At 39.8% G+C, this 26,098-nt stretch overlaps 1 protein-coding gene across 2 annotated transcripts in view; it reads right to left on the reverse strand.

Annotated features, from left to right (window-relative positions):
* Positions 1 to 2,038: 2,038 nt before the first annotated feature.
* Positions 2,039 to 26,098, reverse strand: part of wnt3a (wingless-type MMTV integration site family, member 3A) — a 61,285-nt gene continuing 37,225 nt past the window's right edge. Inside the window, exons 1-4 of one of the 2 annotated variants that reach the window (XM_079652136.1) lie at positions 16,337 to 17,258; positions 11,189 to 11,430; positions 5,281 to 5,546; positions 2,039 to 5,194 (exon numbers count right to left, since the gene is read on the reverse strand). In XM_079652136.1, coding sequence (XP_079508262.1) covers positions 4,715 to 5,194; positions 5,281 to 5,546; positions 11,189 to 11,430; positions 16,337 to 16,407 — 1,059 coding nt within the window. In that variant the 5' untranslated portion in view covers positions 16,408 to 17,258 and the 3' untranslated portion in view covers positions 2,039 to 4,714. Of the gene's footprint in view, positions 5,195 to 5,280; positions 5,547 to 11,188; positions 11,431 to 16,336; positions 17,259 to 26,098 lie in introns of those variants that run through there. The other variant, XM_079652137.1, reaches the window with a different exon arrangement.

Here is a 26,098-nt window from a genome sequence, read left to right on the forward strand (position 1 = left end):
TCTCTCACTGCAGCCACCTTAGCTTCTTCTGGCAAGTATCTGCTAACAAGGTTCATCTCACTTGGGTGACAAAGCTACTAGGTGGGTCTGGTCTGAAGGGAAGGGCCCATTTCCTTCAGCCAAAAGACAGCGTTGCTGCAGGGCACGGAGTTTCTGTCCATCCTGTGATCTGTTTCATGTTTTTCTACTTGTTTTCTCCCATTCAGATGGTGTGAAAAGTGTCAAAGGTCGAGGTGTGGAATGAGCTTCTGACAGCCTCCCAGTCACTAAACCAAACCTGAACCTGGCTGGCTCCCAGGGCTTTATACACCACAGAGTCTTCAACAAGTCTTTATTCATTTCCCATCATGAGGCAGGATTTAAATGCCATTGCATTTTTTTTTATGAATGTCTGGAAAAATAAGTATTTCAAAGTAATGAGTTTCACTCGTTGGACAAACTGTGAAAGACGGCTTAAAATATAGAATGATGTGGGGGTGGGCAGACTAATGAATCCACATGAATGAAAACGGAAGGGCATCACTTTTTGTGGTGCTTCCACTCTGGAGGGGGTGTGTATCAATCTTTCTTTGAGATAATGGGGTTAGATAGCAGTGAGACCTGGCCTCTGGTGGTGACATTGTTGCACGGCTCAAAGACTATCAGGGGTCCAGCGGCTGAGCTGGAGCACCGGTGGGCTCTATTCACATCCAACCCCTAATCTATCTTGAGATCAGGTCTTTCTCTTCTACAAAGCTCCATCTATTTCTTAACTCTCATCGCATTTTTCTTCTCTGGTATTATTGTTTCTCCAAAAAGCACAGTTGGCTTCTGCAGTCTCTCAGGAATCACATTATAAGCCCAGCTTTATTTTATTCTTCTTTCGTCAAATGTGGATCCACAGCCCATGTTTGGACATTATGGCCTAAATCTATTAGTCTTCACGACTGACAACTTGTCCATATTCTGAGTGCGTGACTGTGATTAGATTTCACATTCATTCAGGCATCAGCATTATCCGTGGCCGTCTGCAGACACAGTCTTGCAGGCGATTATGGTATTACACATGGGAACTTTGTGGCTGTGTCTTCTGTGCTCGCTATAGGCTTACCTACATACATGCCATGAAAAGGGTTCAAAGCTTGTTGACCTGTCAGTATAGTGGTCTGATTGCTTCTGTTTATCTTGCCAAACATATTTTATTTTGATGAGATTTTTGTTTTGTTTTAAGGATTGCCACCTGTTGGAGTCAGCTGAATCTGAAACGGGGCGGCTGTGGCTCAGTGGATAGAGTGCTGGACTTCAAATCAGGGGGTAGCAAGTTCGAGTCCCACTGCAGTCAGCATGTCGTTGTGTCCCTGGGCAAGACACTTCACCCCAAATTGTTCCTGTGGGGATTGTCCACAGTACTGAATATATGTAAGTTGCTTTGGATAAAAGCGTCTAATAAAAAAATGACATGTAATGAATCTGGATTCACCACTACATACTGTATCCCTAAAATTAGCATACTTTGAATCAGTAAAATGTAAAATACAGTATTCTGTAGTCTGAACTATCTTAATCTCTCACAATTGAGATCTGCAATGCATTTATGAACTTGTTGAGTGCATAAAAAGTCAAAAGACATTGCATGACCTCTAGCACTGTTGCCATTATTATGTACCACTAATTCAGTGAGGGTACTCCTAAACAATTCATTTTAGAAGTTTCAAACACAGACTTCAACCTTTTACCATTGCTTTGCACCCTTCAGAAGTTGAGTTTGTAACCTTTGTTTGTAATCCTAAAAGCAGCGAACACTGTGTCATTGCGCTTGTTTTAATTGTCAAAGGCATCTAGAGACTGAATAATGTTACCTACTTATTTAACGTTGCCCGGTTGTCTTAAGGTTCATGTTATGTGTATGATACGTGCCCCAGCGTTCAGGAGCCTTCTTTCAGGTCTCAGAGTTCAGTGATCCATCAGTGGCTGTGTTTATTTTTTGGCACTCATGATTCGCTGAAATCTACATCATAATGTAACACACGTGCACTTCATTCATAGATAATAGAACAAGTTTGGTTGTTTATGTTGCTTTATTTTGGTGTTACAGAGTTAACTTTAGAAATCTACTACAGGCAGTAAGACAAACGAGGCCTGTGTGCAGTCAGTGAAAAAACAGAGATGAGGTAAAAAGGCTACAGCGTTACAAGTCACAACACTGTTTAAAAAAAATGTATTTTGCAAATATATACTTTTACTTACTAATATGTACATAGCATAAAATAAATAATTATAAAAAAACATCAAATTTTAGAAATCCATAAAAACACAAAAAACTGGTTTGTACAAAACTTTGGATTTTAAGAAAAAATAAGCAAATTGTCCACACAAGCAATCAATCACAAATTAAGTTTACAGTAATAGAACCACTATAACAGGTCTTTTACTAATAATGGCTGCTGTGTACTTTATTAAGATGACTTAAAATGTGAAACTGATTATGGCTGCTCATGTATATTTTCAGTCGAGATGAAGAGTCATGGTGGGCAATGAATATATACATGCCTGAGACGTAGCATTACATTGGCTGTAAACAATAACTTATCAGTAACTTTACACATTTATAGTTGAAGTTATCAGTGAAATGGCAGGCGGCGCTTTCATAAACATTCTGTTACTTGTCTCATCTTTCAGTAGTTTTTCACTTTCCAAATAAATAAATACTTTGTTGTATTTCTTTTCAAATGAAGGGAGGGCAACATAAACCATCTTTGCTCTGACGTTTAGCATGACTACAAAACCATATGCAACTAAAATAACATAAACTCTATTTTGGTCTATTTGGTTAAAATGGGAATTACTGTATGTAACAATTAGTCAGAACTTCACATTTTTTTCTCCAAACTACATATGATAGGTTTCTTTCACAGAAAGAATCAAATACATGCAAGAATACACAATGAACACAAAAAGACAATAACATACTATATGTAAGGACATCAACACGCACACATACACAATCACATACACACAACATATTATCATTATTTAGCAGCATTAAAATAAGGGAAGAATTGATCGTTTCAGTGATGCTGCTTGTTGTTTAAGTTGGAGAACCATAAGCCAATGCTGAGAATCATCTCATGCACAAGTTTTGGTGAGGATTTTACCACGACTGCAAACTAAACTGCATTATACAGAGCTCTTATGATGCAGCCTATTTTGTTCTTTCTTTGCCATTTGTGTTGTTTATGCTGGGGAGTTCAGAATTGATCTCTATTCCATCAAATACCAAATAAAAGAATGTTATATATGTGTAAATAAAACAAAAATATAGTGGGAGTATCCCTTTTATAAATAACAGCTTTCCCCACATCCAGTCCCATGAGACATTGCTAATACTGATAAAAACAAGGAGAACATGCTTCATATTTTTCAACAAGTGCTGACCTTTCAGATTTATTTACAGCCGTCTGACTACCGCAGACGCACAGGGTTTCACTTTCTTGTCTTTGGTCACAACTGTTGGTGTTTTTCAAAGCATTGTTACTCTTAAAAGGTAAGGTAGATAATTTTGGAGAAACCAGCTCGAGTGCGCTAGAATTTGAAAATACACAGCCGGAAAAAATCTGCCACCTCCTTACAGAGCCCCTCCTCCAACACACACGAATGCGCACATGACCAATGAGGGCACGAGATAAGTTTGTGCACAGATGGAAGGCTGACAGGCAGGTAGGCCATCCAGTTACTTTAGCCGGGCCGGCTCAAATTATTGGTCGTGCTTTTTACAGTGCTACGGCTTCCATAGATGAAATTTTTTAATGGATTTTTTGTCAAAGCACTTCAGATATTCATTGCTATCGGGATGTTAAGAGCATTCCATGGAATATAACAAAAAGTGTATCTCAAGCCGGTTTCTCAAACGTACCTATCCCACCTTTAAGAAAAAGCTTCCAGTGTTTTTAGGTGTTTCCGGAAATGTGTATATTCTTGTTTTGAAATTGTTCAGTTGATACGGCTCATATTGTCATTGAAAGCAAATATTAACTGGTTAGCTTAACTAATTTGAGCACATGTAAACACATTGCAGCATAATAACTACATTCACTCAGGTGCAAGTGCATTCTTACCCAAACATCAGTAACATATTAACACTATTAAAAAAAACTCACTCACACAACGACAATGTTAGTTTTCAGATATACACATACATATACAGTTGAGGAGGAGAATGCATGCTATTGAGTGTCATGTAAGTTGGCAACATGTTGGAAAAAACAACTTATGAATAAACATAAGAACATGTGACACTTTCATTGTTTGCCCCATTGACTTGAAAGTATTGGCAGTGCTGTACTATTCTTAACAAATGAACTACTTGGAATACAGGAAAGAAAAAAAAATCACCAATATGGTGTTTGTCAATCAGCCCACAGTTCTCCTTTCCTACATCAGTACATCAGAAGTCTTTCGTCATCGCTAGAGATATCAACATTGTTGTCATCATCGCCATCATATCAGTTCACATGAATGGCGCTTTATGATGTCAACATCTAATCAACACTTTCAGTTGATCAAGGCAGGGACTGGCTCTTTTCAGCACAAAGCACAAGGCCGCCTGCCACTGGAGTACATGCACAGGCCGCACAGCTTTACAGTCTCTTATGTCTTGTAGATAAGTTGCTGTATTTGTGAATCGGCCAACTGAAGTCTTTCAATTTTGGTGTGAAAAGACAGGAATCATATGTCCTTATTTGCAGGTGTGCACGTCGTAGACTCTCACACACTCCTGACAGCTGACGTAGCAGCACCAGTGGAAAATACAGTGACACTTCTCCTTTCTCTTTTCAGTCCTTGTGTTATGACCTCTGCCGCAGCACAGCAGGTCACACCCATCTATGCCATGGGACGTCAGGTTGCAGATGCGATCACGGGTGCCGAAGGAGCCTGTCTCAGGATTGGGGTCACAGAAATTGGGTGAGATTTCATAGTAAACCAGGTCGCGCTCTGTTGGGGGTTTGAAGTAGTTGTATTTTGGTCTCAGGGTCTCAACCCATCCACGGGACTCCTTATGTTTCTCCACCACCATCTCTGATGCGCTGTCATACTTATCCTTCATGTAGTCGCCAATAACTCTGAAGTCAGGCTGAGACCACCAGCACGTCTTGACCTCGCAGCTTCCTGACAGCCCATGGCACTTACACTTGAGAAACATGTTGTCGTTGAGGGACTAAGGATAAAAAAAATTAGGTGTCAGTGAAATATCTGAAAGAAGAAGAAAATCAGTCAGCAAAAAGAACATTTTAGGAAACTCACCATTCTCCCTGCCTCATTGTTATGGCGGTTCATGGCTGAGCGTGCATCAGGGCGATTCTCCCTCGCATCAGCAAACTCCCTGGACACCATGCTCCCAAAGTCCACATCCTCGCTGCATCCACCCCACTTCCATCCCTCACCAGGGGGGCCCTTGTGGCGTGTGTCACATCCGCAGATTGTGGCTGAACCATCAGCGCAGGCACGGGTCACTGCAAATGCCACTCCCGCCGAGGCAATGGCATGAACAAATGCTGACTCTCGAGTAGCTGAAAAGAGAAGTTTGAGTATCTGTAAGTGAAAAGTTAACATCTTGCAAACGGATTTCACATACTTTAACTTGTCAATGATTGTTTTTAGGATTTAATTCAATTCAACTATCAATTTATAGAGAAGTTGTCCTGTAATTGCTAGAGAATGGTCACAACATGTTGATTTCTGCTTGTGTTTGGTCTTGTGTGATTCCATGAGAAAAATGTTTCAACGCAGGCCAACAAGACAATTCAAACAAACTAGACATGCTGCGATTTCCATTAATATCGTTGCCTTTAGGTAGTATCTACCGAGATAAGATATCTAACCGAGATTGTGGTCAGTCAGCCCAGACATCAATCACCCTCTGAATAAGGCTAGCATGGCCTCTATGCTTCAGTTTGAAATAGCTAACTGATGATTCAGAGGGATCAGGATCTTCCAGAGAGTTGAGAGGAAGAGTCGGGGCTGACAGGCCTATAATTAAGAGACTCAATTAAGCTTTTGAGAGGTTAGGAAGCTGCCTCACACTGTGGGGACAAATCAGAGACACACACATGGAGATGGCAATGTAGTGTCCATATATGCGATATCAAACAACATTTCCTCGAGCAAGGAGACATTGTTCGCTCCCAGCTTTAACATTATTCATTATGACAAGGATTTTGCCCTGGATATGTGTACGTGTATGGTCTTGCACTATCTCAAGAAAAAATACCTAGAAACATGATAAAGAATATAGTAACACCAGGTGTATATACGAAATGTACAATCAGAAATTAAAGAAATGTAGAGAAAGGTGTAAGGATCAATAGTGAAATCTGGGGTTGTGTATCTGCATATGTGGTTGTGTGTGTGACAAATACATAAATAGGCAGTACATGGTTCTGTCTAAAGAACAAAAACGACAGAGGGAAAGAACGAAAAGGAGTATAAAGCTAAATGTAGTAGGAGCTCCTCCCTTACAGCAGGTTCCAACCAGTTTGAGGACTAAAGGGCATTAGGAACAATGATGCAAGAGAAAGGTCTACTGGCATCCTCCACCACCCACTTCATACTGCTATTGTAAACCCACAAGGTAACTTATGTTCACAATACATTCAAACCTCTGCTCTCATTCCTGGCATCCCACTTACTCCATCCACCACAGATCATTTCACTTGAATATTGAATTATTTTCTATTGCAATCAAGGGGGGCTCTGGGCTGAAATATTTCGACAGTGATTCATAAGACATGAATCACAAAACAAACAAAGTATGAGTTGTTAATTTTGGGGCTTCAAGTTAGTGGTGTCTGAGGTTATTACATTCATTTTAAATGTCAAGGATAGGAAAAAGCGTCTTCCAAGCATACAGAACTACATCAGTTTAATATCTGTTACACAACAATGTATCATCATCATAGAAATATAAATACATTTTCTGGAGTCACAAAATGTCAGTATTGATGAAAGGTGTGAAGAAATGTGGACCCAAAATGGTACCTTGGGAAACTCCTTTGGATATGTAACCTTATGGATGACCGGCAATAATTCTGTGGAGCATAAGGGGGTCGAGGAGTTCAATTGGGAGAGGAAAAGAGGATTATCTTGGGATAAATTGAGCAAAGGAGAATAATGGAGGCAAATGTAATATGTCCTAGTGTCTCTTTAGGTCTTTAAGGTCGTAGACTTTCTTTTGACCCTCCCAAACCCTTCAATAAGTCCTTGATTTCCATAAAAAAAGACTGGTGATGATGTAACATGTCTAATCTCCTCATACTTCATCGAAGTATATTTCTCTGCCAAGCTAGGATGATACTGTCCATGCAAACCTATATTTTGAAGTTGCTGAAATCTATTGTTTATAATATAACATAGTACTAAAATATTTGTGCTAATAGATAACAAAGATGTAATGGTTTATAAAAAAGGGTATTACTCCACACACCTCAAAACCAAAGTGTGAACCTTGTTCCATTTAGTTTTTTGTTGGAAAAAGTCAACAAAAGTTTAAGAAACAATTACATTTTTCATAAAGTATGTTTTTGTCAATCTACTACTTCTGTATGAAGTGTGGTGTTTCACATAACCTTTACAGCGGTTATCAACACCTGTAACAGCACTTACTTGACCTGGAAACACCAGCTCTTACGGTACATTAGTTTCCCGTCTTTACTTGATTTTACGACCAATTTATGGCATTTCAGGACACTCTTACTCCAACAATGCTCCTCCACCAAACTTTGCCAGACCCTGGCAGGCCAAGTGGTCCCTACGACCTGCTGGGGGGTTGAATCCCCTATTGTGCTGCCACTGTCACGCTGTGTTAGTCCCACAATGGCCCCAGATATTTTATATGAAATTTGCCCTGGCCGGTGATTAGTGGGGACCAAGTTAAGTCATAGCAACAGAGAACTATGCATTGGCTGGACCCCGCTTGTCGGCAGACGGGGAAATCCCTATTCAAATGGTTTAATAAAACAATCTAAAGGGCGTGTGAATGGGGAAAAGCACTTTTTCTCCTGCTTAATCTCATGGTTGCGAAGATATTGTGCTCAGAGCAGTGCCCAGCAGGGAGTGGGGCTAAGGTCCCCCCATCAACTCCATTTACCACACCCCTTCTTTCTTTCTTGCCCAGAGTTAATGATATACTGGTGTGCTAGTTTCCCTCCCCCAGAATGGAGAGACATACGTCTCATGAGAAGCATCGACCTCTTAGCCCATCCTAAATAGTTACACTTTCTCATCCTCAGGTCATAGGTCACAGCCCACATCCCCTGACCTTTTCCTAGTTAGTTTAGTGGGGACTTAATAATTTCGGGTAATTTATCAGGTGAATTTCCTAGTGACTGCAGACAAGGCAGAGGTGACTAAGGAATTAGGTTCAGTCAGAGCTCCAAAAGTATGAAACCTAGCAATCCATTCCACATGCTTTGTATATTATGTAATAGGAGCTTCCTGTAAACCTCATTTACATTTAATGGTTTCAAGTACCATAGTGATACTGCATCTCTATACCTGTGTGGGTGGTAACACCTGTAAAATAGTGGCTGTACACTTTTTGTAGCAAAGTTGCCTTCACTAATTCTATGACTCATAAACTGGAGCATGATTATACCCATATAGTAGGTAGGTGTTCTGTAAAGAATGCAGAAACAGCTCTGGGATCTGCTCCACGGACTAAGAACACCTGCACAGCTTTCTATTACCTTTCATCACAGGCAGATTCCAGCAGTGCGTGTTTTGACACTTTAGTTAATGTAAATTAATGAGTGCTGACGCAGACATAGCCTGGAGCTAGGGCTCGCGATTCGGGGTGTGGAGTGAGAGAGAAACATAGAGAGAGGATCAGGCTATGTGGAAGGGAGAGAGAACATCCACATAGGAGAAGTATGGGTCCATTTTCAAGGCAGGAAAAACGTAACTCTTTTATGTTTTGATGCATGAATTTTGGTAAGAGTGTGCGTGACAGTGTGCTTTTAGATCGATGAGTGTTTGTGTGTTTTCAAGCCAATGTCTGATTACATTTGGTTGTGTAAGTGATCCAAGCAGACACTAACACATTTTTCAATTCTATTATTTTAAACTAGTCTCAACTCAATTTACCGAATGGCCTTCCGTAATAGTCCATGTTTTTATTCTTTAAGTACTTATCCATTGCCTAATCCACCTCCGTCAAACAAACTTCTCATGTCCTCTGTGAAGATGAGGAGGGCATGGGCAGTGATGGGCTAACTGATAGGAACTAAGCCCCTGAAGCCAATAAAGGCGCCTACTCCTCCTTTCAGCTTTGGACCCTAAAAAGGCAGGAGGAAACCGACACACAACAGTCTGAATCGCAGACAAACAGACACCAGTGAGGACAATGGCCCTGTTGCACAGACAAACACCAGCATCAATCAAATCCAATGAAATGGAAGCCCTCTCCTACTATGCCCTATCAAAGGCCTGTGAGCCCCTGAGTCACTCTCATTGGCCTCTGACAAAGGCACTTAATCCAGCCACTTTGACCTCTCACATTATTAAGGGCCTCAGTGACCTTAATCCAATCAAAATGATTTACTAAAGCCCAGTAGCTGCCTCCTCTTTCCGCTCAGTACCCCTGCAATTTAGGCCTTGGAGGGGCGGCAACGGGAGCGATGTGGTGGCATTTTGCACCACAATAGGGCTCGGATTGAGAACCCCTATCGTTAGCCACCTACTTGAGCTCAAGCCTCTTCTATCAACTGGCTCAGGAGTTTATTAAAAGCAATTGCCCTAAGTAACCTCCAACCCCCTGCGTTTGCATCAATCTTCTGTAAACTAGGTGACAGGTTAAGATCTTCGACCCACAACCCTTATGTTTGACGCTCACTCTCAATGTTGGAGCCTGTAGCTCATTTTAGACTTAGGCAGAGGAGACAAAAAACAAAAAGGAAAGACAAAAACCTAAATACCTTAGTAACAAATGTGTCTGCTGTACTCACATGAGGAATTAAATTAATACTTTTTGGAAATGCCCTCATTTACTTTCTTACAGAGAGTTGACGACAAGATTGATACACTCACTTGTGTCTGTTAAATACGAAGCTAAGGACAGCAGACATTTAGCTTAGCACAAAGACTGGAAACCGCTAGGCAGGCTCTGTCGAAAGGTAACATAATATGCCTCCCAGCACAGTGGGGATTTCTGCTGCCTGAGCCCATAAGTAGACCAGACTTGACATACACTTAAAAGTCCTAATACATAATCACAGAATCTAATGGGAAAAATGTATTTTGAAAAACTCCGGTTCACAGTCTTGTTTAAGTCACTTCAAAGGATTGTGCAGCAGAACAATCACAGGGGGTTCCCTCCTAAAGAAAACTCTAACAAGACAGAACTCACTCTTCTAATTGTGTACATTATTTCAGGCATACAGGCTGCTCAGAGTTTGTTCAGTCCAAGCTCTGTTTAAACAAGGATTTGAACGAGCATAATGAATGATGCACACAGGGAGTGCAGCTTTTGTAATGCAAATACAAGACGGAGAGAATATAGATTTGTTAATGGAAAAGTGAATCAACATATATAGAGATATATTAGGTGGCTTTCTATTTTTCAGTTCTAGTCTTTTTTCAGCAGCTTTGAAGAACTAACTTGTAAGAAAGTACCATAAACATAATTTGGGGACAGTAGGGTTTCACTAAAGAGGTTTGGTAGGTATACACATGCCTTAACTAATAGCATTACCCATTACACTTCTCCACTATTTACATATAAATAGGTCTTGCATGATTTAACTATTGGCCTATTAATTTGTTTGTTAATTTGGTTGTTTGTTTAAGACATATGTTGCTCTCGTATTTTCATATTTGCTTGTGGTTATTGAGATTCTTTCACAATTAAACACTATTTATTGTCAAGTGGCACTTTTGCAAATGCTGCAGAAGACTGATTTTGTCTAACCTTTCAATCCTGGTATCGGAAAACCTGAATTTGGTTGATTACTTTAATGATTGTTAGTCATATGAGATATGAGTCAAGTAAACCACAGTTGATTGTTCCAAATCAAAATACCAGGGAATCTTTTGGGGGAGTTAAAACCTGTATATTGGCAGCCTGAATGATGTACACTGACAGGTTATTTGCATGCATTTTATGCTAATGTTAAAGAGAGCAAGCTGCAATGCACATGTCTTTGATGTGTTACATTACCTTTATCTAAAACTGGCCCAAAAATAGCCAGATTGTCATTGACGGTGGTGCAGTTCCAGCGTCGGCCTCTGAACTGGTGCTGGCACTCCTGGATTCCAATCTTCACCCCCTCGGCCACACTGGGCATGATTTCCACGTAGTTTCGGCAGAAGCGCAGCTGCTTGGGCACCAAACCCGGGATACTGCCACAGAGGATGGGTTGAGTGCCCAGTGAAGAGTACTGGTGGCCCACTGCTAGTGACCTACAATGAGAGGGGAAATCACATTGTTATGATTGCATTGTCTCCGTCTATCTTTATCCATTGACTTAACAGAACCCAAGAGGAAGACTAATTTCCCTCTCCAGGTGCAGTGTAATTGAGCGTCTGAGTTTGATTGTGTTTGTTTGCTGTATCAGATGCTACCATTAGGCGTCCATCCTTTATCCCTTCAACTACCCTCTCTGCAGACACCTGGCCTTTGTGTGAATTGAAATTGCAGCCCTGCTGCCACAGAAGCAAGCAGCGTTTCTGTCTAAGATGAAAGTCCACAATGCATCTAGAGGTCTTCATAGACCTTAAGCTGACAACTTGGGAAACTACACCTTGTTATTAACTGTCCGCACACTTAACAGGGCTTCGGCTTAGGGTAATAAGAGTGCAAACCCTACATTGAAACTTCAGAGAGTGTATTAAGTGTAACACATAACCCAACCCCCCTCTTCCTTTGAGGAAGGTATTCTGGGATACAACAAGTGCAAACTTGGTTCACTGATTACATCTCTCCGTCTCGTTCCCTTGTGCTTTCTCTCTGTCTTTCTGTCTTTATTTTCTATGTCCTCTCAATTAGGACTTTTAGTGACTAGTAATCATAGAAATGGGATATCCATTGTATCATTGAATAGTATGTCATTTAGCTCATTTTTACAAAACATTTTGCTGTTCTGTGCTTGAACATGACCATCTGTTGGCTTTTCCACATCACAGAAAGCTTTATTGGCTCAAATTAAAGGTGAGTAATTGGTTTGACTTGCAAGCAAAGCCTTTTTAAAAAGAAACATTTAAATGTCAAGACATTATTGTAATTAGACGAACAAACACATTTTCTTTAAATCCATGACCCGCTGACCGGATAGCTTGAGGTTCTTTTTAAATAAAATGTCAGTAAAATCAATATCCTGACAACTTGATTATTTAATAGCAGAGTGCCTATTATCCTTGGCAAGGGTAGCAACAAAGTAGCTTGTTGGCAATCGAGACAAGTCTACATTTCATTGCAACTGTCTATTAAACAGCGAACACTGGCAGCGGTATGCTGATCCTCCCTGAGTGATATGGGCTTGATAATAGTTACTGTAGCTGTTGCACAAAGGCAGAGCCAGGGCAGGTGTGCAGTCTCTTGCCGCTCAGTTAGCTCGCTCTCCGTTGACCCGTTCACTGTTGTTCAAGGACTAATCGCTGATCACAACAAGATTACTGAAACTCCTGACACTGGCCTAAGGCTGCTTTCTTTAAAGGCTCACAGCCCAAGAAAAGATCTCCTCAGCCAACTGACCCCTGGCTGACCACTTCAGACGGCAGAAAAACAGGATGACCTTGAAGACCTCCAATATATAGGGAAATGTGAAGGCTGGATGAATTTCATTTTCAATATGGCACGTTAATGCTTTCTGTGGTTAAGGTGTTTGTAAACCATTTGCTGAGAGTTAACCAGTTATTTCTCCTGGGCAAATATCAGAGTTGCCTGTCACACTGGTTTTCACAGAATATTTTGTCTAATTTCCACAGGCTAGACCGCTCTAGTTAATTATAAAAGAGCGGTTTAGTAAGCAAGCAAAGGAAAATGGGTCCATAGGAAGTCGTATTTGTCTGCAGTTTGTCTGCAACATACATCAGTAAACAAGCACTGGCCTCTCTTTGGCCCTTAAGCGCATATTTCCCAGCATTAACCTGAGTCTACATCCCAAACTGGTACAGACTTTGGTTTGCCTAACACGCACAAATTCATCAGAGAATCATCATTGGGAGATGTTTACTGTGACTCAAGGCAGGTGAAACAAGCGCTGCAGGCCAGCATTTTTTACAAGTAGTACTCCTACTGTCAGTCTGGTATTGAACCTCCTCTGCTTCCTTTTCCTCCATGTGACGCCCCTGAGGTTTAGATGCCATTTCCATCAACTCCATCATTAACAAAGGCTTTTGCACAAGTGAATGAGCTCCAAATGAATCTCATCAGCAGAACATAGTGCAGCATAAAGGTCATGTGGGAGTTTCCTTTTGACCAGAGTCTGTAATGAGCCTTATTACTCATCAAGACTACACCTGTGAGGGTCTCTTTACATGATTTCGGCTAGGTCATCTACCTGTGTCAAACAAACCCTCATGAGTCAATGGGCTTTGATTGCTCTACTCACGCAAGTCTGTCTCAGCGGGGCTGAGTAATCCGTGCCACCTCTTCCTGTGTTAGGAAATGGCCTAAGAGAGGGGGCAGGGCATGTTCAACCGGGGGTGATTTATGTTTTTTTTCAAAGGAGCTGTTTTAAAATGGTGAATACTAGCCCTGACAAATATTTCCACTTAAATGCTGGTTTTGGCATATCTTGAGTGCTTTGATACACTTTGTTCTAATTCATGAGAAAATCATTCTTCAAAGCAGCTGCCCTCCAAAGAATCAAACTGTTGGCATAAGTGGTCAAAAAAGAGGTTTATGATATCAAATAAACACTTTAGTTAAAATTGTTTTAAATAAATACTTAAGAAAAGAATATTCAATTTGTGTTATAGTATGGCTTTCCCCCTCTCATCTAAGTGTATCCAGCACAGGTTTAATGCATATTTCAGCAAGCCCAAGCAGGGTACCTTAGAATTACCACTTTACTCGTGGGCCCTGGGGCCTTGGAGCCGACTTTGACATCAAGAGAATATGTTTGGGAAAAGGAATGTGCGGCAAGCTTTCACCTCCAGGTATTTATCTTCTAAGGTGGGGTGGACTAGGGAAGGGGGCGGCGGGGTGGCGGGTGCAGCCAGGCTATGTCATGGCAGGTCGAGTAGAGACAGACATGAACCTGTCTTAGTACAAATCTAGATCTCCAGAGAATAGTGTGGCACAGAGGTTGAGTGTGATGCAGCTCCGATGGCCACTTGAAGCAAAGTTTAGCATAGCCTGTCAGCAAAACGTCACAGGTTGCTTTCCACTCAAGGGAAAGCTCTTAGGTAGCTGACACGCCGTTTGGAAACAGAGAGACAATGAAGCTGTATTGAGCGCAATCCAAAGGGAACCACGTTATTTGACTTGGGATGAGTTGCTATGTAACAAAAAACACATCAGTAGCCTCACAAGAAAAAATCAACAACTTTAGTATTACGTCAAGAATGTTCAACTCAAAGTGACTTAATGTGCTACTTCTGCTGTCAAAGATTGTTTGTACTGGTAGGAGTGATACAGCAAACGTACTCCTGTTGGGTTTATTTGCCGCTCTTTTGCTCGTGTAGTTACAGTCTTCGATAAAAGACCTGACCCACCCTCCAATATCAAATCATCAACATATAAGTGAGCTCTTGACTTGCTGCAGTTTTGCAATGACAGAATGGAAACCTGCCATCCATTGTGTCATTCAAAACTGGCTCCACAAAAAAAAAAGCTCTTTTGTAGATGAAATATAAAGCCCCTCTTTTCTCTGTTGAGCAGTGTGCACAAGTGTGTCAATCAGCAGGCCTAAAACATGGCAACGCACACACTGGCATCAACAGAAAAAATTGCAAAAGATGCTTAACAGGTGATAAAACACAAAAAAGAATGTAGACAGCAAGCTGGAGGAGAACACAGTGTAACTGGATGCACTCACTTTTAAAACCAGGACTTTGGACTGGTTTGGGTTGGATTTTTTCCACCCACTGTTTTATCAGGATTTCCTTCCAGCTGTGCATGTAATTAGTTTCTCATCAGTATTACCACCAGGAGCCCCATTAAGGGAAGTAATACGGTAAACCCAACATCGCAGAAAAGCAGACTATTTAAAGATAGAAAATAAAATAGCTCTAGTAAGACATTTGTTATTAACGTGTAAAAGCTGATGAACATTGTAAGACCAAAAAAAGACAACTGAACTAAATAGTACAGTTTTTTCTTATATGAGGAATTAGGATGCTGCAACATTTATATTGCTCCAGTGCCTTTTCTGCAGAAACTCTGTTCTTCTGTGTGATTCAAAACTGAAATAAAATGAAAGGACATCAGATGCTGATTTCCGAAGACATTTGAAACAGAAGGAAACTGATGGGAAAATCATTAGCCCATACCCACAATGTCCATGACAGCAAAAGCTGCAATCACACTTAAAACTGTTGAATTCGTTTCTTTGACCTTTAGTTAAAAGTGCATAAGGTGTCCTAAGTCTGATAAGAAAACATACGGTATTGTTTTTCAAATGCTATGCTGGTTATCCTCATGAAATTACTTTAAATATTATAAATCACTCAAAGAATACACCATTGTTGGGTAACATTTCATATTTGTTTGACCCCACACAGACGAGTGGACGCGCGCACACACACACACACACACACACACACACACACACACACACACACACACACACACACACACACACACACACACACACACACGCACGCACACACGCACGCACGCACGCACACACACACACACACACACACACACACGCACGCACGCACACACACACACACACACACACACACACACACACACACACAAACAAACACACACACTTGCATGCACACCAACATTGCACCTGCTGCACTATGAATAAAAAAATTGATCTAAGTCAAATTGCATCGTTAATGTTGAAAATGTCATAGTGCATAGTATTCAAAAGTAAACATTGAATCAATGAAGAAACTTGTTCTTCCGTAAGTTGTTTTGGTTTCTACAGGTCTGTTCTCTGCTATTGTGTTCAAATAAAATCACGTTTTTCGCTCTTTTATTGCACTTTTTTATCTTTAGCACCTAAACGCTTTTGTTAAACGTGTCTAAACTTTACTATTGGTGCACATAAATGTTCCGCTGCTGTCAGAAACGAAATAAAAACCATAACCACACTGACACAAAAGCGGATCATCAAATCATTATCAACATTTTAAAATAACATGTCACCATTCGTTCGTTCAGGGATATAATGAATACAAAACTTACCACCAGATGGGATAACTTGCCATGACATGCGTAAGCCCACAGAGCAACAGGAAACATCCAAGGTATATCATCCTTAAAGTTTCTCTAAAACTTCTCCAGCAGAAAGCCTACATGCGCGCTCCTACGCGCACTACGATTTTAACTGAAGATTGGACAAAAATGAAAAACGAATCTGCACCGGTGGATTTTTATTTCTCTCCTCCAAAAAACACTGAGGGAGAATCTATCTTTCGCGACTACTCGTGGCAGAACTCGGGAGCCAAATATTAAAAGTTAAAAGCTGCTTGCGTTTTTAGGACCCAATCAGCAGGTATTGCCAAAGGGGGAATTCTGATGATATGTTTCCTCTGTTGCCTTGTCAGGCAGTTTGAACTCAGACAACAGAATGAGCTAATTTTAAGATGTGTTTTAGTGCTCATTGAGAATTCGTCGCATTAGCATGCAGTGTGTGTGATATATAATGTTGTTTAAAGGAGAGAGGGAGGGTCTGAGGGGTTTTAAATAGACATCGGAACCCCTGTGGATTGCGTAGCTATAACAACCTGTCCGGATTTCACTCCCTGGCTTGAAGCTTCTAAAATGCAGAAATAAATATGTGTGAATTGCTTGAGACCATTATTAAGGTCTGCAGTCCTTTATTTGTGCCTGCTTGCCATGAGTGTAAAATTAGAAGTTGAGGATTTTTTCCTAAGGACTGAATACACACTGAATTCACTAAAACTACAGCGCTACATGTAAATAGATTTCCCACCAGAAATCCTTAATGGTTTTGCCATCTATTGCATTTATTTAATGTGTGAAATAAAACTCAAATATTTCGCTCTCTGCCACTACATTGTATGATCTATAAATTACACTTTAGAACTGTAGACTGTAAAAATGTTAAAACAGTGTTCTTAAAGTGGCATATTTTGAGCATGAATGCAACGAATTTTCCTCACATGGTAAAACTTCCTGCACTGTTATAAATGATGTTATCAGATATAAAAGTTTAAAGATAACTGTGCGATTAGCTGCCAGACTGTTTATTCCAACGAAATATTTGATAAAATTAGCTCACCACTGATTTCAAAAGGGAGACAGTCTGTTTCCCATTCTCAAAGTCAAGTGGCTGTTGATAGCTGATCTAATAGGAGGTGTCTCCATTTATAGGCACTGATGCTTTCTTGGAGATAAAAAAGCTGTCCTAGTTGAGCAACATCAGTGACTAATGGGCTGTGTTGAGGGAACAAATCAGTTGTTTCTCTTTCATGAAATATCTTCAATGTTATTTTTACTTTTGTTGAGTCAACACGTGTTGTTGTTGTTTAGTTAACTATATACTCATAATATTAATAACAATATGATTAGAGATGATTTAATTATGTAAAGTTGTGACAAATCCGTTTCTTTGCAAGACTTTTGTTGGCTTGGAGGGACATATTATTTAGCCCAAATTGTTGCATTAAAACAGCATCATAAGCATTTCATTTGTGCAGTTAATTTAAATGCGTTTACTAATTAAGATGCAGTGTTTCTTTAAAATCTTTTTTATATTCTTAACATTGAAGACAGTCAGCAGAACCATTTGCATCGATTCGTTTAGTAATAACAGTCAGCTTGCTTAATCAGCCCCATGGTGGGCTGTGTATTTGTATAATTTATGAGGCCAACTTCCTCTTGTGAATATTAAATCAGGAACGAAATACATATTACATTTTGAAATGCATGTAATATATTTCTTTGTTTTGCTCGGATTCAACTTTGGGGTATAGGCTTTTGAGGTTACCTGAGCAGCTCGAGCTGGAAATAGATGTTAATAAAACATGTATTCAGTCAAACCTGCAATTGTTCTCTAATGTTAAAAGTGTCCACATGCTAAACTTTGATGACTCGCATGAAGGAGGCAACACGTGATACGCTTAACCCTAAAGATGTTAGCGCCATCTGGTGGCAATTATTGTGCACTGCAACAGTGGCAAAGGCAACATACTTTTAGACAGACTTTCACAGCCAAATGGTAGAAAGTAACACTTGAAAACATGTATTCAAGTTTTGTACTTGTATGCTACTTTGAGTTATTTGTTCTTTGGTTGAGTATTTCAATTTTTTGTTAAAACTTCAGTAAATATCATAGGGCACATTTTACTTTAATGCATACCTTAAGTGAAAAGTTACTTTGTATATTTTACATATATATAACCTATGATGACTTTAAAATATATGATGAATTGTTGCAAATAATCTAAATTACTACAAATTAGGCTTCCCAGATCAGCCACAATATCATAAGGCTGCTTAAGGTGTATGCATTATTAATTATACAACTCTTAAAGGATAGTAGTTGTGCTTTTTATACTCTAAGTAGTAGTTGATACCACTTTAACTTAAGTGCAATTTAAAATCCAAGACTTTACTTACAATGTATATTAATATTGTAGGAACACTTCTGTCACCAGAACTTACATCCACTACGATATCATCATGAATGTCTTTTAATGAATATTACTTGGGTAAGGATATTTTTCACCATAAAAGAAATCAACTGTCCAGTGATTCAAATGAGTTTCAATTAAGTTATTTTTATAGTAAAGTTAAGTGCAATAACAGTGAGTTAATTAGTCTTACATCAACTGCTAATTTTACTACACTGGAAAATGCTTGTGTTTTATCTATTTTTTATCTCTTTAATGTTGTTTTTTCAGATTTTGTCATTAAATGGCTGAACTTCCTTATGCAAAGTTAATCACTGTGGAGCTGCTCAGAGGAGCCCGAGGGTTTGGGCAGCTGTTTGGGAGAAATCTGGAAGTTATAGAGCAGCTATGAACTTTTCAATTTTTTTCCTCCCAGTAGCTGTCAACACTGGCAAAGAGGCCCAGGCAGCGAGGGTGTTAAATGCATGTGAAAAATGTGATGCCTGTTCAGCTTATGGCTACTGACTGTAGATCATGAAGGTCAACAAGAGATTTAATAAGTGCTAACACGTGTGTAAAGCATGTTCAACTTCTAAATACCATAAAATCATTCAAGTCATACTTTTATATAAAGTGGTGACAAAGTGAATACGTTTTTCCAAAATGGTTTTGTTGGTTTTATCTCCATCAACACTTTTCACACCACGCAGTCTCTGCAGTCCATCCATTCAGTTCTCCCCACCGAGCAAACTGGAGGATATCATGGCACCTCTGTGTGCCCACGATGACCTCACTGTAAAAATGATGTAATCTAGCAAAAGGCCTGTTAGCAAGGATTCATGTCCGACATGTGAGTCTTGTCATTGCTCTGCTTCACAGTCAGGCTGCCTCTCTTTGACAGAACACAGCTTCACTAACATCATGCATTACACAAATATTGATCTAATCACATTTTCATTACTTCACTTGCTTTCCATGAATATTTTCCTTAATATGCCATGAAGCTGTTAATGTTCATGGGTGCATTCAAGGGTCGTAATAGGATGCAATATACTGAACATAACAACTTAAGATCTTTGTTGTGTACAAAAGAGATGGCACCACTAGATGTCAGCATTGTAATGGAATTATTATTGTCCCTCTGAACTTTATAATGGAAAAAAACATTATACATATTCACAACTCTTAAAGGCAAAAGCAAGTCTATTTATATGGCACCTGTCAGGTTAAAAACCAATACAAATGAAATACATAATAATAGAATTAAAAAAATACAAACACAGTCATCTCATATTAAGGCAGACTTTTGAGGTTCTGTTCTCGAATATATGGGACCTGCAGAAAAGTCAGTTTTACAGTTGTTGATGCTTTGTAGTTAAAGCAAAGATGAAAAAAACAGGTGAGTGAATATGTCTCAGAATGTACTATCCAATCAAATCTACTTTGTTGTTTGGTTAATGCAGTTTTAATGCTGTAGATCTTAAAAAACGGAGATGTTCAGAAGAGAAATATGACAAAAAGCAGACTACCAGGTCTCTGTTTGAGTTACAACCCTTCCAACGGAAAAGGGAGGAGAGCTGGGCCTCAATAAGTTGTGACACACCCCACGAGCTCACACCTGGAAACAACTTATCACTTTCCCTCGTAATCCTCCGTTAGTCTCCAGACATGGGAACAAAGCAAAGGGTCTGCCTCTGCTTCGACTTTATCTGCAGGATGGGCATTACCACAGGCGTTGACGTCCTCTCCCTTGCTCGCACCTCTTGGTAATACAGGGTGTAAAAAGGTTTCTGATAAGACAAATCATGGGAAACAACTTCTAAATCTGAATGTAAACGGTCTTTGTTGTCACTGAGGTCGGATTAGTAGCTTTTGGGCACACCTACATACGTCATTTTGCCCTATATGTTTCTTTAACAGTCACTACATCTCATCCCAGTTGAGATTTTAGACGGACGTGTTGGATAACACTCTTCTTCACCATCAGAAAAACACAAGATAATTCATACTTATAGATATAGAGAGCTAGACTCACATAGTTTGGATTTAACAAATGTTCAAAGTGCTTTGCAAAAAAAAGATGAATGATGATGAAAATTAGCTTAATTTCGATACCAAATGCAGATTCTTCAGCGTTTAATTGAAATAAACAGAATAAAAAAAAAAGAAGAAGTAAGAATTCAAAAATATATGCATGAAAACAGATATGATGCTTTTAATGTATTTGACATACAGATACACTATGTAGAAAGATAATGACAAAGGTCCGAGCATTGATCCTTGTGGTACTCCATGAGTGTAGTTGGGGATTTAAAGTTCTTATAGGTCAGGTTTGGTTTATATCCTTTAATTTAAAGTAGTCACAAACAATAGCTGAGGCCAAGAGAAGCAAATAGATGCACCTAAAGGCCTAAAATATGTCAACACATGTAACCCGTTAAGTCTCATTTTGTCTGCAACTGAAGTCTTCAACTGTTGTGGGAGCCTTCGGTCAAAAGGTTTTTCCTCAGAGGGGACTAGAATAGTTGTGTTAGAGCTGAGGTCACAAATCAATCAAGCAAGAGGGATGAAGCTTTCATAGGCCAGAAAACAAGAAGAGACAGCACAGCTTTCTTTACAGAAACAGCCCTGCATCAGGATGCAGTGTTTCAACTGTTGAAAGAGAGAAAGAGTGAGAGTGTAAGGCCTTGAATCTCCACCTTTTTTCAGTCTCTTCTTCTCTGCTCTTTCTCCACAATTACACTTTCCTCGGGGTCAGCCGAGGTCGCAATCAGCTGAGAGGGAGGCTGTACAGACTGCAGCTGCTCTGCTGGACTCTGTCTTGTTTCATTAATGCTAAATAAAGCAGATCATGCCGTTCCATCAACACCACCTGCTGGTCAAGAGCACGACCCATTCACTGTACGTCTACCATATCGTCTGTCTTCGCACAGCCACCTGTACTTTCCTGGCTCCAACTCTTAACATGTCACTACTTTTACTGTTGAGACTGCGTTGTGTCATTGTAGATGCTTTCTCCAGCGAGTCGAGGTAAACCTGGATGAATGGTCTTGCTTGTTCAAGAGCAAATAGAAAAATTGCGATTCTGTAAACATCATTCAAGCAAAGTGTTTCACAGGTTGCTGGGAAACCAAAGAGTGGATTTTATCATGCGGCTTTGGCAATAAAAACCCAGCAGACTGTGGTTTGATATTAGAGGCAGATATTAATTTTATTGTTTGCAAGGGAGGAAAAGTGATGCTTGAATGATCATAGCTTTAACTGCCAACAGGATGAAAATGGTAATAAAATAAACCAAAGATGTTTTTGGACAGACCATTTTCTTTAATGGCATGTCACACCAAACTAAAGGTAAGTGATTGATTTTGGAAGATCATCTTTAATACAACCAACCATTTCACCTTGTATTAAAGGTATTTCATAGTCCCTCCCACGGTAACACAACAGCAGCAGCAGCAGCTTAGATGTGCCTACTTAAACACTTTCAAGAATGGACAAGCCGCCACATGCTCACATACAATTTGGCTCAAGTGTGTCATAACACGTCACTAGAAAATGTGCATGGACCATAGGTTACATGCCACAAATGAAGCACCAGGCTTACGTTTCACTAGGTGTATTTTTGATAGCAAGGTGCTTCTTCTACGAAATCCAGCTTCTGTTTTGAACCTGCACAGAAGGTGAATCCTAGAGTTAGTTATTCAGTAATCTTCTAGTCGTTGAGGACAATTTTATGTTTTGGTTGAGAATTGTGATTTGCTCCTGACTCTCAATAAATGTGTTCATTAGCAATATCTGATCGGTTTTCTCTTAGGGATGCGATCAAACCAACACAGGAGGATGACAGCTCATTCACCAAGTTTTCAAAAACAACAGCAACCTCTACAGACCCTGAGGACGGACTTTTCCTGAATCCTGAGAACGGCTGCACATGGTGCACCCGACGCCTGAAACAGCAGAGTGGCGCAGACGCACCGTCAGCCTCCAAACCTAAGCCACAAATTATGTCTGGTACATGGAAAAGATCATGTGGCCCTGCAGCGGAGTAGGGGTGGTGAGAACAAGGAGTTTGGTGGTAACTGGGTTGGGATTGGACGGATACGATTTACATTCCTCTCCAGGGATGTGATATCAAGACAAGGTCAGACCAAGGCTAATACATAAGACTCTGAGGAGAGGGAGGGGAATCTTTGCACTTTAATACAAATTATTTCTACAAAATACCATCTGCCTTGCATTATAATCTTTACCTACATCTTTCTGGATTTTTCTAAATCCTTTTAATATGGTCATGCAACATATGCCCTGCTGTGTTTTATAAGCATATTTACTGTAGGCTACATTTTTTTTTTTTTTAATGCATTTAAGGAGTTTTTCTTTTCTGAGATATTTTAAAGGAAATACCTCAAACTCCATCAACGTCCCATAGCACATTCCATCTCATTTGAATAGCCGATGCAGAAACTAACCTCAATTCCCGGAGGAACCTCATTGTAATTGCAAAAGAAATGTAACACTGCAGGCTAACACTGAAATCTGAGCTGAGTATTCTAGTCACACTTAGAGCTGAAACCAAGTTGACTTCTTCTACACCGTTACTTAAGGGTGACTTTCTCATGGACATCTGATACGACTATTTTCAGAAGGATCCGTAATATAGGCTATTATTATCTAAAATATATTTTGCACATTTATATGCATGTTAACTTGGAGATAGATTATGAGAGACAGGAAAAATGGTAGAGCAGGGTAACGGACTATATCTACCAGCAGGGAGGGAAAATATCCCGGCAGCCTAAAGAGATTAGTGTCCATTACCAAACAAATGTATGCTACCACCTACAACACTTATGACAGTCCTCAGTTCAACCCTCATAGGAGCCCTAGTTTTTTTTTTTAAAACACACGCTTTTGTCCTCATTGCCATGTTCCCTCGACACAAGAATGAAACAAGCTCTGTTTTCTCGGTTGCCGGGTCTGAGAAGTGGGGGCGAGTGTGTTTTAAGAAGGGTGTGGGAATCAATTATCCCACTCAAGAGACATGCAGGACCAGTGGGTATTGCTTAGGATTAGTGTCCATTCTTGTCATGTACTGACAAACCCTCCCGCTGATCTCCTTAAAACCAGGTGTTATTAAGAAGCACGGTCCTTACTGGGGGCCTATAGGCTTTTGAATTACTGCCCTTTAGCAATGACTGACAAGCTTATAATGTAAAAAAAAGTGCATTCCTGAGCTTTCATGTGCTCACCTGTGTGAATTGTGTGAATGATATCGAGCATGAGTTTAAAGTTAAATCATGCATCCAAACAGCAAAGACTTATACAGCCTAACCATGTTATATAAGTAGGCCTACGTATCGAGCAGCACCTTTAGAAATCAGCAGCTGGCTAGCTTAGCTTAGCATAAAGACTGGAAATAGGGTGAAACATTAAGCATGGCTGTCCAACGGCAGCAATATTTGCTTTACTATAGTTTAAAAAAAACGGTGACTCAAGATTTCAAAGTGGCAGAGCACACCGCCCATGAAAAAGCCCCATTTACAACCCCCATGTACAACCCCCAGACTAAACCCTAAATTAGAATGTGACATGTTGGACTTGCATGGATTAAAACAATTAGAAATGATATGTCGATAAGTGATAAACGTTTAGGGCTTGTAGGAGGATTTTGTTACAATTGGACAGCGCTAGCTGTTTTCAACACGTTCCAATCTCTTTGCTAAGCTAAGTGGCCGCTGTCTGAAGGTTTTTACTCAATGGCGAATTTCGCATAATGTAACATTTTTGCTTTAAAATCAACATTGCAGGTAGTCCGCATTTCCTGTTAACTCATACTCAGATAATAACACACCACGCAAAAACGGAATAATTGGTGATCTGTTCACGGTTCAGCGATCACAAGAGATCCAGTATCATGTGAAGAACACAACTGTAAATGATCAAGCTTGCTCACTTTAATCTCTATTTTGAAGTGCCATTTTGTTTACCCACACAGTAAGTAGAAACTTGGCTTTGAAGCCACTTGGCCCATCTGTGGCTGTGTTTGCGATAAACGGGCAGTATATTGTTTGAGATTGGGAATGAATAGACTTCATCCTGAATCCTGGCAGCAGTGCTCCCCAGGTGTAGCTGTGAAAACCTGGACCCTTCCCAAGTTCAGATATCTCTCTCTCTATTTACGTGCCAAAAATCAAGGTGTGTGCGGACACAAAAGAGGTCAGGTGATAGCTGAGCCACTGATAGGTGTTTATACAGGAGTTAAGTGTGGTTGTCCCTGACTAAAGATATTCTCAGCTGGCAAACAGTCAGTAGATATTGTTTACAAATCAAGAGGTCAACTTACTCAACACATCTGTAATACCGATCCTCGTTTATTATGGCTGTCGTGCTTAAGAGAATAAACCTGTGACCTGTAGGGCTGTCACTTTAAGTAAAATGTTACTGTGAATAACTGACATTCAACCACCTATGTCTATGTTTTGCAAGCATACTCAATTGCATTTTACAACTATGCAACTTTTTTGACTGAGTAAAATGTTTGCATGTTAGAGAATATTTTCTGTGACAATAACTTCATGTTTTGGTAATCTCCAAATCTTATGCAATCAAATGCGTAGGAAGAGTAAATATTTTCAAGAGCAGACCTGCCAAAGGGTTCAGATTACTTTGCCTGAGTGATTGATTGTTTGCTAATTGATTTATGGTGCTCAATATGATATTTTTCAAAGTGATTAAAGGTTACTTCAACGGTTGCGAAATGGCCTACAGTTATAGTTGCGGATACATTTGCTTTCTTCACCGTGAACTGCAGATGAACTCATGGTTTAGGAGAAGTGATCGCTGTGCCTTCCAAAAGGCAAGACCAGACTGATATTTAACTTCAACAGACAATCTTTAACCAAAAATCGACTAAACATGGAGCCTTTTCTGCAATATACAATGCTTTTTTTGACAGACAAAATCAACACAGGCATGATGATTTATAGGGCATATTTTACAATCATATGTGAAAATCTGTAAAGTGACTCCAGTTTTCAGAAACACGTGGAACCAAAAGTACAATATTTGTCTCAGAAAGTTTGTAAATTCAAGAATAAAGTATAATGTTGAAATAGCTCACTCAGTATACTACTAAATATCTCATAACTCACATTTGAAACTAAATTCTCGACCTTGGGAACAGCAGTTAACAATTTCGAAATTCGGTCCACATGTGTTAAACGTGTTCCAGTGTCTGATCTGTAGCTTAAGTACAATAATGGAGTAAATATACTTAGTTACTTTACATTGCTGCACAGAATAAACTATTTTTAAAAAGTCCAGCTACAACATCTTATTTAGCGTTGGACTTCATACACTTCCATATGGG

The sequence above is a fragment of the Notothenia rossii genome (assembly GCF_949606895.1).
Source record: "Notothenia rossii genome assembly, chromosome: 9".
Classification (NCBI taxonomy): domain Eukaryota; kingdom Metazoa; phylum Chordata; class Actinopteri; order Perciformes; family Nototheniidae; genus Notothenia; species Notothenia rossii.